Source organism: Nomascus leucogenys, chromosome 22a (assembly GCF_006542625.1).
Source record: "Nomascus leucogenys isolate Asia chromosome 22a, Asia_NLE_v1, whole genome shotgun sequence".
NCBI lineage: Eukaryota > Metazoa > Chordata > Mammalia > Primates > Hylobatidae > Nomascus > Nomascus leucogenys.
This window is the reverse complement of record NC_044402.1, coordinates 107,181,458-107,202,656: the sequence shown is the minus strand read 5'-3', so window position 1 is coordinate 107,202,656 and position 21,199 is coordinate 107,181,458. Positions and strand designations below refer to the sequence as shown.

The 21,199-nt window shown below is 37.8% G+C and overlaps 1 protein-coding gene across 1 annotated transcript in view; it reads left to right on the top strand.

Annotated features, from left to right (window-relative positions):
* Nucleotides 1-21,199, top strand: part of DYTN (dystrotelin) — a 66,651-nt gene that overhangs the window by 33,203 nt on the left and 12,249 nt on the right. The window contains exon 10 of the mRNA XM_003253989.2: nt 18,894-19,053. Within this exon, the coding sequence (XP_003254037.2) occupies nt 18,894-19,053 (160 nt within the window). The remainder of the gene's footprint in view (nt 1-18,893; nt 19,054-21,199) is intronic.

Sequence of the window (21,199 nt, the reverse complement as noted above, 5' to 3'; positions counted from 1 at the left end):
TCTCCCTTTGTGGTTCAAAGTCAATGGTGAGTCTGTTGCAAAACATTTCTTCCTTCAAACCCTATCATTGTTTTCTTGGTCCACAATTAACAGGTTCTCAAAAATAAGCTATGTGACCAGGTGAAGTGGCTCATGCCCATAATCCCAGCACTTTGGGAGGCAGAAATGGGAGGATTGCTTGACCCCCGGAGTTTGAGACCAGCCTGGGCAACATAGAGAGATCCCGTCTCTACAGAAAAAATTAAAAATTATCTGGGCATGGTGGTGCATGCCTGTGGTTCCCGCTATTCAGGTGGCTGAGCTGGGAGGATTGCTTGAGCCCAGTACTTGAGGCCATACTTTCTAAGAAAAAAAAAACTCAAGAAGAAAAAGAAAATGGGGAAGAAGAGGTGGGTGAAGAGGAAAACACACAAAATATAAAGGCAATCACAGAAGAAGAGTTCCAAATGGCCTTTAGACACCCAAAAAGATGCTCAACCTCTCTATTGGTTAGAAAAAATGCAAATAGGCCAGGCTTATGCCTGTGATCTCAGAACTTTGGGAGGCTGAAGGTTCTGCCTCCCAAAGTTAAGGAGGATTACTTGAGGCCAGGAATTTGATACCAGCATGAGCAACATAGGGAGACCCCATCTCTACAAATAATTTTAAAATTAGCTGGATGTGGTGGTGTGCACCTGCAGCCTCAGCTACTTGGGAGGCTGAGGTAGGAGGATCGCTGGAGTCCAGGGGGTCAATGCTGCAGTGAGCCATGATAGTGCCACTGCACGCCTGACAGAGCAAGACCCTGTCTCAAAGAGAAAAAAAGAAAAAAGAAAAATGCAACAATGACATATCATCATTTTACTTATTGAAAAGACGAAGATTAAAATGAATGGCAACATCCTTTGCTGGTGAGGAGGGAAGAACATAGATGCTCTTGAAATCTGGTAGAAGTACAAATGGCTACAGAATTTTCAGAAAATACACTGAAAAATATTTATTCAATAAGTTTATTGAACGTTGTTCTAGGCACTTGGGTTACATCAATGAAGAAAAAGAGACAAGGATTTCTGCTCTCTTGGAGCTTGCATCCTAGCGAGGACCAGACAAATGAAAATGGTATATAAAGGAATTATATCATACGATAAAATATTTAAGCTTTAAAGTTTAAAAAAAGGAGAGGCAGATAAGAAAAATAAGGACTTGGAGAGCTGGCAGCAAATTTAAATATGGTAGTTATAGTGGGCCTCAGTGAGAGGTGACATTTGATCAAAGTTTTGAAGGAAGTGAGGGAGTAAGTCATGCAGACATCTGAGAAATGGACACTGCAAACTGAGGAGACAGCCAGCACCAAGTGGGAGCACGCTTGGTATCAGGTTGGTGCAAAAGTAATTGCGGGTTTTGCCATTAATTTTAATGGATTCAAAGAACAGCAAGGGGGCTAGCACAGTTGAGTGGGATGAGGAAGGAGAGTAATAAGAGAAGAAATAAGGCGGGGTGCGGTGGCTCACGCCTGTAATCCCAGCACTTCAGGAGGCCAAGGTGGGCAAATCACATGGGGCCAGGAGTTGGATACCAGCATGGCCAACATGGTAAAACCCTGTCTGTACTAAAAATACAAAAATTAGCCAGGCATGGTGGCATGTACCAGTAATCCCAGCTACTTGGAAGGCTGAGGCAGGAGAATCACTTGAACCCGGGAGGCAGAGGTTGCAGTGAGCCAAGATAGAGCCACTGCACTCCAACCTGGATGACGGAGCGAGACTCCATCTCAAAAAAAAAAAAAAAAAAAAAGAAAAAGAAAAAAGAAGAGGTGAGGAAGTGGGGGCAGATGGAAGGCCAATGTAAGGACCTGGGCTTTTACTCTGGGGAAACATTGGAGGATTGTTAGTAGAGAATCTAACTGAGGTTTCAAAACTCTCAGTCTGGTTGCTATGTAAAGAGAGCCAAGAGTTAGAAGCAAAGTTATATAAACATTTTCCTAAATTTTTTCCAATATTTCTATTACAAATTTTAACTTAAAATTTCAATCTGTTTGGAATTTATTTTAGCAAGGGTCTAGCTTTACTTTTTTTCCTGGTGTAGGGGATTATGTGATCTTTTAGCCAATTATGTGATCTTTTTCCCACTTAATTAAAATGCCAGCTTTCTCACATATTAGCTTTCCTTGTATACTTGGGTTAATAGAACTTATATTCTCATCCTTAGATCTATGTGTTTATTCTTGCATTTGCACTAAATTATATTGTCATGGTGGTTCTATAGTAAGTAGAAGAATAAGATTGCCATCAACCAAGATGGGGAGGCTACAGGTAGAGAAGGTTTATAGGGGAAATCAGGAGTCTAGTTTGGGACACATTAAGAGTGAGAAGTCTCTGAGATGTCCACGGGGATATATTGACCAAGCAGTTGACTATTCATAGCTGGAACTTGGAAAAAAGGGTCTGTACTGGAGATACAAATTTGGGGGTTGTTGCCATGTTAATGGTTTTTAAAGCCATGAGGTTATATGAGATCACCAAAGAGAGAGTGTAGAAGAGAAAGAGAAGAGGATCAAGGACTGAGCCCTGTGACACTCCATTTACAAAGCTGCAGAGAAGAAGAAAAACCAGCAAGGGAGACTGAGAAAGGGGAAAGAATGGAGAGGGAAGAAAACCAAGAAAGTGACGAATCCTGGAATACAGGTGAAGAAAGTGTCCAAGGACGAGGGCATGGTGTTCTACTGTCAAATGCTGCTGCTAGGTAAAATAACAATTTGACCTTTTACCCTTGAAAGGTCAATGAATCCAGGAGCTGGATTAATTTGAAAAAAATTAACAAAATAGATAGACCACTGGCTAGACTAATGAAGAAAAGAAAGAAGAATCAAAAGACACAATAAAAGATGAGAAAGGGAATACACTACCGACTCTACAGAAATACAATCTACCATCAGAGAATACTATAAACACCTCTAGGCAAATAAACTAGAAAATCTAGAAAAAAATGGAAAAATTCCTAGACACACATACCCTTACCAAGACTAAACCAGGAAGAAGTCGAAACCCTAAATAGACCAATAACAAGTTCTGAAATTGAGGCAGTAAGTAATAGCCTACCAACCAAAAAATGTCCAGGACCAGACAGATTCACAGCCGAATTCTACCAGAGGTACAAAGGGGAGCTGGTACCATTCCTTCTGAAACTATTCCAAACTATTGAAAAGCAGGGACTCCTCCTTAACTTATTTTATGAGGCCAGCATCATCCTGATGCCAAAACCTGGCAGAGACATAACAAAAAAAGAAAACTTCAGGCCAATATCCCTGATGAACATCGATGCAAAAATCCTCAATAAAATACTGGCAAACTGAATCCAGCAGCACATCAAAAAGCTTATCCACCACAATCAAGTTGGCTTCATCCCTGGGTTGCAAGGCTGGTTCAACATACACAAAGGAATAAACAATCCATCACATAAACAGAACCACTGACAAAAACCACATGATCATCTCAACAGATGCAGAAAAGGCCTTCAATAAAATTCAACATCCCTTCATGTTAAAAAACTCTCAATAAACTAGGTATTGATGGAACGTATCTCAAAATAATAAGAGCTATTTATGACAAACCCACAGACAATATCATACTGAATGGGCAAAAGCTGGAAGCATTCCCTTTGAAAATTGGCACAAGACAGGGATGCCCTCTCTTACCACTCCTATTCAACATAGTATTAGAAGTTCTGGCCAGCTCAATCAGGCAAGAGAAAGAAATAAAGATATTCAAATAGGAAGATAGGAAGTCAAATTGTCTCTGTCTGCAGATGACATGATTCTTTATTTAGAAAGCCCCATTGTCTCAGCCCAAAAACTCCTTAAGCTGATAAGCAACCTCAGCAAAGTCTCATGATGCAAAATCAATGTGCAAAAATCACAAGTATTCCTATACAACAACAACAGACAAGCAGAGAGCCAAATCATGAATGAACTTCCATTCACAATTACTACAAAGAAAATAAAATACCTAGGAATATAGCTAACAAGGGATGTGAAGGACCTCTTCAAGGGGAACTACAAACCACTGCTCAAGGAAATAAGAGAGGACACAAATGGTAAAACATTCCATCCTCATGAATAGAAGAACCAATATCGTAAAAATAGCCATACTGCCCAAAGTAATTTATAGATTCAAAGCTATTTCCATCAAACTACCATTGACATTCTTCACATAATTAGAAAAAACTACTTTAAATTTCATATGGAACCAAAAAAGAGCCTGTATACCCATTTGTTTGAGGGAATGAATTCATAGGGAGAAAAACTGATGAACTGGTGCAACAGGGGAGAATTATTGGAGCAATGTCATTCAGCAAAGGGGGTGGGATACACATGTAGAAGGATTCACTTTAGAACAGTGTATTTATTAGACATTAAAATATACACAAGATTTGGCCCTTGGAGTACAGGACAATAGGCCAGAAATAACCTAAGTGTCCCTTCGTAGAAAAGTGGTGGAATATGTATGATTATGAACATTCTGCAGAACATAATGAATCCACTTAAAAGAACAAGTTTTAGCTGCTATCTACTATACTGGAAGGAATTCACCATCATGCATCAGAGAAAAAAGCAAGTAGCAGAATAACGTGACTGGAATGATTTCCTTGTTTTTTAAAAAACAAATTTAAAATACATATTGATGTTTGTAAATATCTGAGTACAGAAAATGATGTGTATATGATACGGTTTGGCTGTCTCCCCACCCAAATCCCATCCTGAACTGTAGCTCCCATAATCCCCATGTGTTGTGGGAGGGACCCGGCGGGAGGTAATTGAATCATGGGGGCAGGTTTTTCCCATGCTGTTCTCATAATAGTGAGTAAGTCTCATAAGATCTGACGGTTTTATAAAGAGCAGTTTCCCTGCACACACTCTCTTGCCTGCTGCCATGTAAGATGTGCTTTTGTTCCTCTGTTGCCTTCTGTCATGATTATGAGGCCTCCCCAGCCATGTGGAATTGTGAGTCCATTAAACTTCTTTTTCTTTGTAAATTACCCCATGTTGGCTATTTCTTCACAGCAGTATGAAAATTGACTAACACAGTGTATAACTGACCATGCTGGCACTCTGATTTCGGACTTTCAGCCTCTAGAACTGTGAGAAAATAAATGCCAGTTGCTTCCACCACCCAGTCTGTTTGTTATAGCAGCCTGAGCAAATGAAGACAGAGCAGAACAATACCAAGATATAAAAATGATTCAGATGGGGTAGGAATAGAGTATGTCATTCAGCAGGTTTGTTACAAAGAAATTGTGGGTCACCCTATTCTTCTACCCCAAAATGCACACCCCTGGTATAATTAAGTATATCACAGAATAATCGTGTCTTTCCCTATGTTCTCATTGTGTCTTGTAGAAAGCATAATGTTATGTTTAAAATGATTGTATATTTATCTGTTCTTTAGATGTGAATTATCTGGGATCAGGAGTTCTCTGCTTTTTTATTTTGTATCTGCCATAACTTGGGATGATATTTAAAAATAGTTTTTGAATAAAAGAAGGAAACCAAATGGAATTATATAACAGAATATACCTGACCTTAAACTAGTCTGATATATCATATCTTTCAGATTTGACGTGATAAACACATACCTGCATTTATAACTCCTAATGTCTGACCTGGACAAGATGACCTGGGGGATTTTCTGCTGTCACCCCTGAATTCTTTGTATTCTCATGTCTAGATTGTCAAGGAGGAAGGAAAATTGAATTTCTATTTCTATTATTGGCTACTTGACTCTCTGTCAACAAAATTGTCTAGAAAAGAACACAGAGAGAAAAGTTGGCCTACTTTATTGCTGTTGTGGGGGTGGGTGAGTAAAACCTTCAATATCTGATGTACATTTTCTAAAAAGGCTTTCCTCAATGTCATACCTGATAATTAAATTTGCTACAACTTTCTTATAAAACTCGGTAATAGGGTCTCCATTCAGTACAAGAGTTCTAAAGGAACAGCGGATGTAAGGCCAACTGGACCAATGGAAACAGCAGCCACAGGTGCCTCCAAGCCTACACCTGTACCTGAAAGAATGTCTCGGGGTCAACAAACTGAGGACAGCAACCCACATTACCAGGTGAGTCCAAAACGGAAAGGAACTGCTACTAAAGCACAAAAAATCTGGACCATTTTGTAGTGAGGTTCAGTGAAGTATTCCCTAGTTTGGGGATTCTTTTTAAGATATTCATATGACCAAGGAAAAATCTAAAACCTTCTTTTATTGAATAACTTTTTATCTCAAATCACAAAGTGCTATACATTTATTATAGGAAGTTTCAAAAAGTCAAAAGAGAACAAAGAACAAAATTAAAATGGCAAATAATCCATTATTACCCCACTGTCAATATTTTGGTATACTTCCTTTCCTATAAACTTTTAAAAATTAGTTTAGACTGTACTGTAAAATTTATTCATTATATAGTTCTCTATAGTTAGATTATGAACATTTTCCATTGTCATCATAAAAAACATCTTAATGGTTATATAATTTTTATTTAAATAAGCATAATATGATTTAACTCCACTGTTGTTGATATTTGGATTATTTCTAATTTTTGCTATAATTTAAAACTTCACTATTAAAATTCTTATACATTGTTCTTTGTAAACAGATCTCCAATTATTTCCTTAGGATACATTTCTAAAGTGAATCACAAGAATGAAAAGTAGAAACATTTTTAAGCCTCTTCATGATTATTGCAAAATTGCCTTTTAGAAAGGAATACCAAGTTAGGCTTCTAGTGAATGTAGCACCTTTCTCACGAGATCCTTGCTAATATTGACTATTACCTTGTTTTAATTTTTGATAATTTTATCACTGGAATATATTTAATTTGCTTTAATTTGCATTTCTCTGACTCAGAGTGAAATGAAGCTTTTTCCCACATAATGTACAAGGCAATTGTATTTTTTCCTCTATCAGCACCTGCTACCATTTTTACTGATGAATCAGTTTGATTTACCAATATATTTAAACTTTTTATATTTTGACTAGGGAAGTTTTTCTTCCTAGTTATTTCCTTTTAGTCTTATTGATAATATGACTTCCTACATATAAACTTTCAATTCTTATAAAAGCGTTAGTCTTTTTTTTTTTTTTTTTGAGATGGAGTCTCGCTCTGCCACCCAGGCTGGAGCACAGGGGCACTATCTCAGCTCACTGCACCTCCGCTTCCCGGGTTCAAGCGATTATCCTGCCTCAGCCACTCAAGTAGCTGGGATTCCAGGCGCCCACATCACGCCCAGCTAATTTTTGTATTTTTAGTAGAGACGGGGTTTCACTGTGTTGGCCAGGCTGGTCTTGAACTCCTGAACTTACGTGATCTGCGTGCCTCAGCCTCCCAAAGTGCTGGAATTACCGGTGTGAGCCACCATGATCAGCCTAAAAACATTAACAGTCTCTTTCTTTTTCTTTGTAATTTCTTACACACTTTTATGCTGGGAAAAATTTATCCATTGAGAAATCAAATGACTCTAGCTGTATTTTATTTTAACATGATTTGATTATCTTGACACATAGCTTTTAAATCTATCTGGTTTTTATTCTGATGCATAATCAGAGGTCAGATAAGAGAGTCTCCTATTTGTTTTTTTGAATAAATCCTTTCCTTTTTAATTTTTGTGATGGTTCCTGTAGTATACACCAAAAATTTTATCATTTTAGAATGTGTGTTAATGCAATCTATTCAGCTCAATTGCTTTTCATTTTATTTTTACATAAGAACAGCATTATTTGAATTATTCTAGCTTTCTGATAGCCATTAACATAAAGCTAGTTTTCCCTTTTTATTTCATTTTGTTAACCAATTTACTGAGATACAATTGACATGCAAAATCTGTACATGCTTGGGTGCAGTGGCTCACACCTGTAATCCCAGCACTTTGGGAGGCTGAAGCAGGCAGATCACTTGAGCTCAGGAGTTCGAGACCGGTTTGGCCAATGTGGTGAAACCCCATCTCTACTAAAAATACAAAAAGTTAGCCAGGCGTGGTGGCACACTCCTGTAATCCCAGACACTTGGGAGGTTGAGGCAGGAGAATTGCTTGAACCTAGGAGGCAGAGGCTGTAGTAAGCCTAGATTGCACCACTGCACTCCAGCCTGGGTGACAGAGCCAGTCTCTGTCTTAATAAATAAATATATAAATACCATTTAATCAGTTTTTTTAAGAAAAAGAAAGCTGTACATATTTAATGTATACCACTTGATGAGTTTGGGGATAAAGATGCACCTGTGAAACCACCACCATTAAAGCCATAAACATACCCATCACCTCCTAAAGTTTCCTCCCTTTATAATTATAATTAATTTGTACGTGTGGTAAGAACACTACAAGATCTAATCTCTGAGCAAATTTTAAGTATACAATATACAGTGCTGTTAACTATAGGCACTGCTGTTTAGTACACCTTCAGAACTTGCTTATCTTGCATAATTGAAACTTTATACCCATTAACCATTTTCCCCCTTTTTATTTTTATATTTTTACATATTAGCTATTATAACACAATTATTCTTTTTTAAAAATTTTAAATTCTGGGATATATGTGCTGAACGTGCAGATATACATGTGCCATGGTGGTTTGCTGCACCTATCAACCCATCATCTAGGTTTTAAGCCCCGAATGCATTAACTATTTGTCCTAATGCTCTCCCTCCCCTTGCCCCCGACCCCCCGACAGGCCCCGGTATGTGATGTTCCCCTCCCTATGTCCATGTGTTCTCATTGTTCAACTCCCACTTATGAGTGAGAACATGCAGTGTTTGGTTTTCTGTCCTTGCGATAGTTTGCTGAGGATGATGGTTTCCAGCTTCATCCATGTCCCTGCAAAGGATATGAACTTATTCTTTTTTATGACTACATAGTATCCCATGGTGTATATGTGCCACATTTTCTTTATCCAGTCTATCATTGATGGGCATTTGGATTAGTTCCAAGTCTTTGCTATTGTGAATGGTGCTGCATTAAACCTATGTGTGCATGTGTCTTTATAGTAGAATGATTTATAATCCTTTGGGTTTATACCCAGTAATTGGATTGCTGGGTCTAATGATATTTCTGGTTCTTGATCCTTGAGGAATTGCCACATTGACTTTCACAATGGTTGAACTAATTTACACTCCCACCAAGTGTGAAAGCATACCTATTTCTCTACAACCTCACCAGCATCTGTTGTTTCCAGACATTTTAATGATCATCTTTCTAACTTGCTTGAGGTGGTATCTCATTGTGGTTTTGATTTGCATTTCTCTAACGACCAGTGATGATGAGCTATTTTTCATGTTTGTTGGCCACATAAATGTCTTCTTTTGAGAAGTGTCTGTTCATATCCCTCGCCCACTTTTTGATGGGGTTGTATAACACAATTATTCTTCTCAAAGAATCTTGAAATCATTTCTAAGGTGCCAAAATTAATCCTATTAGTATTTTGGTTAGCTTTGCATTAAACCTATATGTTGATGTGGAAACAACTTTTATCTCTGTGATATTTAGGTTTCTCTATTTTTTCAAGTGTTTTTCTGTCCCTCAGTAAAAGGTTATATATAGCTGATTTCCTGTCATAGTGTGATAATATTGTGAGTAGGGGCTTTTCTCACTGTATTTTTTCTTAATTATTGATGATGATATTTTGGAAAGCTATGGCTTTTTGAATAGTTACCCTGCAAAGAGAAACTTTTCTGAATGAACTCTTTTAGAAACTCAAATATTGGTTTATTTTGAACATCTTGCTTCTAGGTAGACAATCACATAATCTGAAAAAAATATATATATTTAAATATATTTAAAGATCAACATATAAAATATAAATATATATTTAAATATATACATATATACACATATATACGTATATATGTTTATATACATATATACGTATATATTTAAATACAATTAAATACAAAAATACATATATATTTATATATGTGTATATATATATACATATATATATACACACACACACACACACACATATATATATATATATATATACATATATATATATATATATGTCTTTTCCCCTCCAATATTTAAACCTCTCATTTCTATTTCAGGTCTTTATTCCTGAAAGACTCCACATCTTTCAGAGCAATGATATATAATTCAAGAGCTAATGGGGCAACTATTTTTAATGAGAGTAGATTTAGTGGAGGCATTTCTCTAGTGCTTTTCCTTTAGATATTACAGTTTTAGTTGTTGGCTTGAGATGGTTTTTAATGTGAAGGAAGTGTTTTTCTTGTCCTTGTTTTTAAAACTTTTTTGGGGGAGATATTTTGATTTACTTATTTAAAATCTGTTTTCAGCACCAAGTGAAATTTTCAAACATTTTTTTCTTATTGGAAGTATTTCATTAATAGAGTACCTAATAGTAAACATTTCTGGCATTGCTGCAACTAAAATCTACACTTGCTTGTAGATTATTCTTTAAATGTCCTTTAAATTTTGTTTTCTATTTAGAATTGCAACATTTATGAATCAGAATATCTCCCCACTCCATCTTATCTGCATCAGTTTTGAGCATTTGAGTTTTTATGGCTACATTAAACAACTGAGTCATATTTCATCTTTTCTTGTGTTTGAAATAATTTATCTAACATAGGAACTATTTATTTCTTCAACAATTGCTAATATTCAAGAGTAAAGTCCTGGGCACTGGAGGCTTTATAATAGTTTCATACATTTTTTATTTGTTCAAACTTAATAGTCTCTTCATGTTTTCTTCAGTCAACTTTGATAATTTCATTTTCTTGAAGGAATTATCTACTTTATCAAGATTTTCAAAATAGTTAAGAAAACTATTTTAAGTGTATCATTTTATTTATTTTTCAAATCTTCAAATTTCTATTTTAATTCAACTGAAATATGCTCAACTTTTACTCCCAGAAATCAAGTCATTTTTTTCCTAAGGATCATTTTTGTTTCTAAGTATCTGCTAAGAAAATCTATAATGTCCTCAAAATACACAACTACTGGTCAGCCTTTGGTCTATTTAATATGCCCAATTGTGTAATTTTTCTGGAAGAGTCGAGTAGACCAGATAATTTGGATGTTTGTAAGGATAAAAGTCTATTGTAAGTTGTCTATCCAGGTAAGAACTACAAATTAATTGCAACAGTAATGTGCTGGTGTACACAATTATAGTATAAATTATATTGCTCCTTTGTGGCATGTATTAGAAGACTCAATAGTGAGGTCCTTAAGAAGACACAAAGCCTATTCTCATTTACATATGGCTGAGCAACATGAATTTTCTTTAATCTGTTGTCCCAAAAGAATGGGCAATTCTAACCACAACAATATGTGCCACCTCTGATATGCAACCAATGAACTGTGTTGTTTACCATGTTAGCGGACAAAGTTCAGCTTTGAGGGGACCATTTCTAAGACAGGTTGCATTCAACCCTGACATCTTTAAACTACTACAGTGTCCATAGATATGAAGTCTCTGCCCAAGACTTCTGGTTATAACTTACAGATAAGGCTTCCTTCTGCCCATAGGGCCTTAACTTGCCAACTCAGTATCATAAGATCTCAGGTTATTTTAAAAAATCGGAGAACCGGCCAGGCGTGGTGGCTCATGCCTGTAACCCCAACACTTTAGGAGGCCGAGGTGGGCAGATCACGAAGTCAGGAGTTCGAGACCAGCCTGGCCAACGTGGTGAAACCCCGTCTCTACTAAAAATACAAAAATTAGCTGGGTTTGGTGGCGCGTGCCGCGCCTGTAATCCCAGCTACTCAAGAGGCTGGGGCAGGAGAATCGCTTGAACCCAGAAGGAGGAGTTTGCAGTGAGCCAAGACTGTGCCATTGCATTCCAGCCTGGGCGACAGAGCAAGACTCCATCTCAAAAATAAAAAAATAAAAAATAGGAGAACCAATGCATGCATATGTCAGTAAAATGTCCAGAAATTTTAAAAAGGGAAGAGATAAGAAAGAAATATTCTCACTTATAAGTGGGAGTTTGGGAGCTAAATGATGAGAACACATGGTCGCATAGAGGGAAACAACACACACGGGGGCCTCCTGGAGGGCAGAGGGTGGGAGGAGGGAGAGGATCAGGAAAATAACTAGTGGATACTAAGCTTAATACCTGGGTGATGAAATAATCTGTACAACAACCCCCATGACACACATTTACCTATGTAACAAACCTGCATATCCTGCACATGTACCCCTGAACTCAAAATGCAAGTTTTTTTAAAAAAGAAAAATAAGATGGGGGAGAGAACTTTAAAAATCACAGTGAAGTTTTTTCATCAAAGAGATAAGAAACGCTATCTTTTTTTAAGTGTACATTCTGCAAATACTTTAGCGTGTTTTCAATCAGCTGTTTATTTGCCCTCACATGTGTAACTCCACTTGTAAGTTTTCCTGCAATCATAATCAGTACAGTCTGAGCTTAAGAAAGGTTTTCAGAATATGGTCATCTGTAATAGTCAGAGAAAAACTGGAGTTTCCGTATTGCAGTTAAGTGTGAGTGGAGAGTAAGTCTTGCGACCATCCAGTGACAAGTGGCCACCTGTGTGTGATGTTTTATTTTACTCATCAGCTCATATAGACTGTGGCACCTGGAGACACCCCTCATGGGATACCTGCCAAGACACAGGCATCATGCTAGAGTGTGCGACAGAGAACTGGACTGATGTATGAGGACAAATAAGGAGCTACTCTATTTCCTGCTTCAAACAAACGAGGAAGGAAAAACATTTCACAGTGCAGGCTTTCCTTCACTGTAACATCCATTTGTTCTGAGGGAGGAAATTTAAAAGCTGTTTTGCTCCCTTATTTCACTTTTCTTTTACTTCCCTCTCACCTTCATTTTTAAAGTTGCTACATCCTATCTTGGGTATATAACATATTTTTATTAAAAATGCACTTCATAGAAATAAGACATGAATCTGTTTGACATATAAGAAGTTAAAATATTATAAATAAATCTAAGGTCCTTTTCAACCATAATTCTCAACCCAGGTCCAGTCCCTAATTCCCCAGAGGTAATCTGTTTGAAGTATATCTTTGCAGATCTTTTCCTGTGCATTTTCAAGTGTGTGTGTGTGTGTGTGTGTGTGCGCATGCACCTGCCCAAAGGGGCAAATGGATAGTGTCTATTAAACTTAAAACCCAAGAACCTTGCACATGTGCACAAGGAGGCACATACAGCTATGTTTACTGCAGCATTGCTTTTCATTCTGAAAATTTTGAAATATTGGAAACAGCTTATACCTTCGTTGAGAATGACTAAATAAACCATAGTATCTGTTCTATGGATATACCACCATTTGCACTAACCTGAAATGCTTCTCAATTGCAGAAAAATATGTACCACATAATACTGGTGCAAGAAATTCTTTTAAAGATTTTCTTCATATTAATAATATACATTAAATCACTGAATTATTTTATTTGAGAATTTTAAGGTTTTTCATTGTTCTCCCTAAGTGTTAGAACACACAAATAAGTTTACAGCATATGTATACAACTTTCCTACTCTATCTCCACCATATATAGAGAATGAATAGAGGTAAAAAATGGCTTATGAGAGTACAGTCATTTTACAAAGCCATGATATTCTGCAATTATTATTTAAAATGTAATTATTTTAAAAATAATGTAAAGTTCACTGATTCAAAGACTATGCTATGCATGTGGAAGCTGTTTAAGTATTTGAATGAAGAGGCAATGGCACATTTCACTCAAAGGGGCTGCAAAGGGCACACACCAACCAGAGAATGTGACTTTAAGTCTGTATATAGCTCAGTTTCTTCTTCCTGCTACTGCCCTTTTGCTTTTTCAGGCTGTTCCTGTGGAACAATGTTCCTAAAATGGCCAGTCCCTCTTCAGATCATTTGCAGGGATGGGAGAAGGCTGCAGATTGTAGCCACAGCTGTTTATAAATGGAGTGTAATGAAATCCAATCTTTCATTGAGATGTGTGGGAGCCAAGGGCTGGAACATGGTGCCCCAGGAGCCTGGGCCAGACTGGGTCAGGTCAGAACTTGCCCTGGGGTTGCAGTTCAGGGCGCAGAGTGTGATGTAAGAGACAAGGTTTGGTGGGGAAATCCTAAGTGACAGCCAAGTTGACCATTATTCACTCAAAACACTTGGTGGATTTGAAAAGAAATGATAACTTTAGTGCACACGCAGGTAGCAAGCAAAGGAAAGACAAGAAAGTGAAAGTTGAAGGTGGATGGTAGAAGTAAGAGACTTCCTAAGCCAAGGGAAAGAAAGTGACTCAACTGCTTCTTGTAGATGCCTTTGGGGAAGAAGACATTCAGGGTAGCAACTTAACTTGAGCAAAAGACTATTGTGATGTTATTTCTAAAACCTAAAACTGTTATAACTTCTTTTGTGAAATTAGATACGCAGCTGTACTTTGAGCATGTAAACATCTGCGTCATCATACATGAATGTAAACCCAAACAGCAGCCACTTTTTGAAATAGATTGAATTTCTTTGAAAAACATCATTATCATGTTCTTATATGGATTTTTAGGAATGTGGGTTAAATTCAAACCAAAAACTTATTTTCTTATTTCTTCCTTCTCTAGACCATGGTCAGCACTAGGAATGAACTGCCGAGGACTCATGAATCCATTAATGCTCTCCATAGGGAAAGAAGGTAGGAGCCACACGAGTATGTGCAAATACCGACCACAGAGAGAAATCCATAGCATTTCTTTTGCTTTTAGAGAAAAACTTTCTACAAAAATTTTACCATTTTTCTTTTAATTTGGGAGAAAATTTTAAGCCAAGAAATCCTGTGATTCCAATATGAAAGTAAAAGGGAGCTTTGACTTATTTGAGTAGTTAAGCATAACAAAAATCACCGGGCTAAGTAAGTTTTGACTTTCGATTGCCTGATTTTAGGAATTTGCTTAAGCACTTTTAGTGAAGTATTGATTCTTGTGTATATCTTGTGTTATGTATGTGTTTTACCTTCTTCTGAAGAAATCAGTACTGGTTATCCAACAGCATCTAACTTTCTACTAGGTTTATTAGGCTGAATGGAAACTGTCTATCATCTTCTTATTGTGTCTTAAGGAACTAATCATTTCTTGAGCTCCTAGCTCCTGCTGTTATTCCTTTAGAAGACAGAATTCCTGGCTCCCCAGTAAGAAGTTTCCCCTGAGGGAAGACCTTTGTTTTCAGGCACAATACTTAATATCAAGTAGATGTCCAATAAACTAGCAATTCTATGTATATATGTATGATGAGATATGCTTCCTAATCTGAATGTACAGAAGAAATAAAACATTTTCTAAATTCTGTGATAACTCATGAAAAGGAGTTCAAGAAACACTTTTAAAGTATCAAAATAATTTAAATATTAAAGGTAGTTTTCATCTTTTTCATGGAATAAGAAAAAGAAAACATTTTTAAAGCAGTAAAGCACTAGAAAGGCTATATTAAAATTGAAAATGTAGAAATAAAAGCAAATTTTAAAATTTAGTTTTTTAACTTAATTCTTAAAATGGTTATTTAAAATGAATTATTTTAAACCAAATATTCCTTTTGATATAATCCATGTCTACTATTTACACCATTTGTATCCTACTAAAGTATTTATCACTACAAAGTGTACCAAAGTGTAAGGCTGATTACTGAATGAAATATAACATGAAGCTCCATCTTTGTTCCTGTCTGCACCATCATTTTTATCAATAATTTGGATGAAACTGTAGAGAGCCCAGTTCTCAAATGTGTGTGTGACATGATACCAAAACCCCTAGGTAATAAACAATTACAGTCTTGGATCACTGAGATTTAATAGACTGGAACAGTGAGGCAGTTAATAAAGACCAAATTTTAAGGGATTAAAGGAAAGTCCCTCAATTATGTCACTGATTATTTTAAAAGCGACAGTCTCAGACACATTAACAGAAAGAGAACTATTCAATTACTAGTTATATATTATTAATCTACACTGTGCTAGGTAAATTTATTAGTCCAATCTCACACTGCTATGAAGAAATACCTGAGACTGGGTAATTTATAAAGCGAAGAGGTTTAATTGACTCACAGTTCCACATTGCTGGGGAGGCCTCAGGAAACTTACAATCATGGTGGAAGGCAAAGGAGAAGCAGACACCTTCTTCACAGGGTGGCAGGATGGAGTGAGGGCAAGCAGGGGAAATGCCAGATGCTTATAAAACCATCAGATCTCGTGAGACTCACTCACTATCATGAGAACAGTATGGGGAAAACCGCCCTCATGATTTAATTACCTCCACCTGGTCCTGCCCTTGACACGTGGGGATGATGGGGATTACAATTCAAGATGAAATTTGGGGGGGACACAGCCAAACCATATCAGTAATGGACAAATTAAATAACATTTCACTGCTTTGGGCATGATTAGCTTGCCTAGGGAGTATTTGTGTTTCATTTGAACAGTTAATACATGGGAGATTCAAGCTGCTTAGCCCCCACCAGAAAGCAGGAATACATATAAAGATATAAAAGTATAGAAAGGCAGATTTCAGGTCGTTTGAAAGGAATTATTTCTTAGATAACCTGCACCGTTTGTTATGAGTTCCTAATTGCCTGCAAAGTCCTGGGCTCCCAGTTGCTGGAAATATTGGCACCAGGTGAATTGTATTTACTAGAAACAACCCATAAGCATCTCTTCTTTAAAAAGAAGCAGAAGAAGAAAAGAACTGGATTTCTGACAGAGTCCTGTCTTCTTTCACCTGGATTGTGGAAGGATAGGGATGTGTGTCTTCTAGTTGTCCAGACCTGGTGGGTGGGCCAGAGTGGAGGAAGCGGACATGGGTGGTGGACAACATGAGGAAAAGAGAGAGCCTGACATCGTTAGTGGTCATAATAAGCACAACACTTTGGGTCCAGAGAACACTGTCTAGACAGGCTGTCTGAGAATGTTTCTTTGTTGTTGGCTGTGTAAAACCCCGGGCTACTCCTTTCTGAGAAACCCATCATAAAGATATACCTGAAACGCTAATTACGAGCAAGGATTTTAGAGTCAGACTCCTGTTTCACCTGAGTGTGACTGTCTGGAAGTTAGAGGGCTATCTTTCAGAGATGCCTGCTTTGCATGGGAGCCCAAACTAAATTTCAAGACCTCCCAAAGCTCTATGGAATTAGGAATTTCACAGGTTCTAACACTGAGAAATGTTGCATTTCATACCAGACAGCCAATTTCCACAAATTCCACAAATATGCTAACAGCAGTGATCAAATAAAACTACTTTATTTAGACATTTTTAGTTGTAAACCTGCTATATGACAGGAACTATTTTAGGCCTGATCCAGAAGACATAGCAACACACATACACACACATGCAAAGTTGCCAGAATAAAGAGACAATAAGCAATTAAGTAAGGAGTAGAGTAGGTAATATATAAGCAAAATAATAAGTAAAGCCTGTAGTATGTCACAGTGTATGGCTGTCTGGAAGTTTGAAGGCTGGACTCTTCAGGCTCTGTAGTAATTAGACATGGAAAAATGCCACAGAGACAAATAAAGAAGGGAAGAGTTTGGCCATGCTGGAGGAGAGGTTGGGGTTGTCGTTTGTGTATTCAAGTAGGGCAGTCAGAGAATGCCTCACTGAAAAGGCGCCTTGAGAGCAAAGACTTGAAGGAGGTGGGGGAGGGAACTGAGCAATGACCTGGGGAAGAAAGAGCATCCAGGCAGAGGGAGTGGAAGAGCAGACTCTAAGTAGGGAACAGGCCTGGGGTGTTCAAAGAGGAGCCAGTTGTGGGGCTTGTCCACCTCTGTAAGGACTTTCATTTACTCTAAATGAAGAGGGAGCCCCTGGAGGGTTCTGAGCAGAAGAGCAACATACCCTGCCTTTTGTTTTAAAGAATTGCCCTGATTACCCTGACTACTTGGTTCATATTTTTTTAGAGACAGAGTCTCGCTCTGTCAGCCAGGCTGGAGAGCAGTGGTGCAGTTATAGCTCACTGTAACCTCTAACTCCTGGGCTCAAGTGATCCTCCTGCCTCAGCCTTCCAAGTAGCTGTGACTACAGGTGCCACCACACTCAGCTAATTTGTGTGTGTTTGTGTGTGTGTGTGTGTGTGTGTGTGTGTGTGTAGATGAGGTCTTGCTATGTTGCCCAGGCTGGTCTCAATTTCCTGGCCTCAAGGGATACCCCAACTTGGCCGCCTAAAGCACTAAGATAACACACAAACACACACACACACACACACACACGCACACGCCCACGAGTGAGTGCACCCAGCTTCTTGGTTCATTCTTAAACCAATGAACAACTAGACAAAAAGAGAAGCCGAAGCAGACCTACAATCCATGAATTGCAATATTCTTCCTCCCCTGTGTTCCTGGTCAAGCGTTGGGTGTTTAGCCACGACGGGTGTACTATCATTCTGAATGGAGTATTTCTAGACAAAAGGATAATGTATAAAGTCAATATTCCTATTTAAGTAGCCAGTAGAGGCAAGCGGTCAAAAGTAATCTGTAATATGCCTGGTGAGTTTTCTGAAATACTTCTAAAGCCAGTGGAATGCTTAGTGGAATCATATCCATAATACACACAAAGGCAGCTGCACATGGTGAACAAACAGTGTCAACAATATTGATCAATGTGAGATAACAGTTGGGGCACAGGGTTTTCCGATAGCCAGGCGTGGTGGCGCATGCCTTAATCCCAGCTACTCAGGAGGCTGAGGCAGGAGAATCACTTGAACCCAAGAGGCAGAGTTTGCAGTGAACCAAGATTGCGCCACTGCATTCTCCAGCCTAGAAGACAGAGCGAGGCTCCGTCTCAAAAAAAACACACAATTGAGACACAGGATTTTCCAGCATCTTTTCCCACAAAAAGGACTGGAATACATCTTACCAGGGCTCTAATTAGTGTGCTGGCCTCTTGCCCTTCCAAACCATTCAAATCTGTTCTCTTTTCAGGCTCCTTAAAAAACAGTTAAACCAATACAAAGACAAGTTGCAAGCTATATACGCCTCCCAGGAAGAAAGAAGTTGCCGATTTGAAACAAAGATTCACAAACTCAAAACCAACCAGGATAGTCTATGGACCAAGCTACAGCAGATAAGACAGGACCTACAGGTATAAAATGTGACCGACACTGGCCATCTGGACTGTCTGGAAGTCTAACCTTGTGTCCTTCAGCCAAGGGAGGAGCTTCCCACCTTACTTTGATCAGCCTCTTCCCTTGCCTCTTCTCCCCGTACCCTGACCTCCCACTTCCTCATCCAGGCTATATCCTATCCCTCCATGAAGGTAGTGCCATTGAAAGACAACAGGATCTGTAATACTTATAAACAATAGACTTTGGGGCAAAGTGATTCTTTATAGCATTGGTTTTTTAACCTTGTGATTTCAGGATCCCCGTACATTCTTAAAAATATTTGAGAACCCCGAGGGGATTTTGGTTCTGTGGTTATACCTGTTTGCATCAATATCTGTTGTTATAACCACAGAAACAAAATGAAAATGAATTAACGAAAATTAAATGAATAATAAAATAAAATTAAATAAATAATAAAATTACTGAAAAAACTGAGTTGTTAAATAAATTAAATAAGTAATAAAATTAATGCAAATTAAAACTGAGAAGTTAAAATGTATTCACTAAAACATAAAAATAATAAGCCCATTAAATATACAGATAACATTTTTAAACAATATGTTTTTCTAAAAACCTTAGAACAGCGGCATTGCTTTATCTTTTCCACAAATCTCTTTAAATACCTGGCTTAATAAAAGACAGCTGAATTTTTGTAACTACTTCAGCAATCAATCTGCTGCAATGCGTTTCGGTTGAAATATCTGAAGAAATCAGATCTCACACAGATTTGCAGTTGAAAAAGAGAGAAGTGTATTAATAGCCTTTCAGATACCGAGGCATACTTCTCTTTAATACTACACCAAAACGTGATATATGACAGCTTCTTAAAGGAGACTTTAATTTGAAACCATATTTATGTCACACTGTTTCATTAAAATCCAGTGCTCTTACATGGTTTTTAAGTGGGTCTCTTAGCCACGCATGATTGTGTAACATTATACATTGGTCATTTGGAAAATATTGGTTCACTGAGCTATGCTGCATGTCCTAATGCTCATCCATTTTATTATACGGGGTCAAAAAAATTCATGTTCATTAATGTCACTACCAATGTCATTACAAAATTGCCTAATTGGAAAGCTATCAAGCTCATAGTGGTAGGATGCAAGTTTTCCAAAATTCTAAGTTTTGATTGAAAGCCTGTTTTTTATGTATATAAATATACATTTTAGACAGGGTCTTGCTCTGTCATCCAGGCTGGAGTACAGTGGCAGGATCACAGCTCGCTGCAGCCTCAAACTCCTGGGGCTCAAGCAATCCTCCCGCCTCAACCTCGTGGCTAGCTAGGATCTCAGGCTCATGCCAGCACACTCAGCTAATTTTTATTTTTATTTTTGTAGAGAGGGGGGGTCTCACTATGTTGTCCAGACTGGTCTCGAACTCCTGGCGTCAAGCAATCCTCCCACCTCTACCTCCCAAAGTGCTGGGATTACAGATGTGAGCCACTGCGCCCGGCCTTAACTGTTATAACTGACAGCAAATACTGTTAATTGTTTTCCTTGCAGTGACATTCTTGCTTGTTCATTTTTGAGAAACTGTTTGACAAATACCCAAGTCTGAATAACCATAGTCTGTCACACAGTCTTTGACACAAGAGGCAACCCTTTCGTATTTCAGTACACATCAGAAGTGTCTTATGCACACTTCCCACTTCATCACACATAATATTTAAAAGACATGTGTTCATATTTTTAAAACTAAGAACTTTTCTATTCCATCAAAGGTGTTCTTAAGCAGAACTGGCTTTTTTTTTTCACTGCTAGTGTATGAGGGTGAAGAATACCCTGATTATTAGCACTGTTTGGTGACGCTGCCTTGATTCACGCTAAAGTACCAATAGCTTTACTTACTGATTTTGCATCATCAGTGCACATGTCAGTACAATAAACAACATCTAAGTATCCTTATGAACATAATTTTGACATCACAAGCCTTAGAAGGGTCTTGGGGATCTCCTGGCTCTGTGGGCCACACAATGAGAACTGTGCTTCAAGCGGAGCACATCCCCGGATTTTCTCCCTGTGACTTACTGTGAAACGCTTCACAACACACCTACCAGAAAGACTATTATAAAACGCTTTATCGTAATAATTTTTATCTGTCAATTCAACATATGCTTATGTT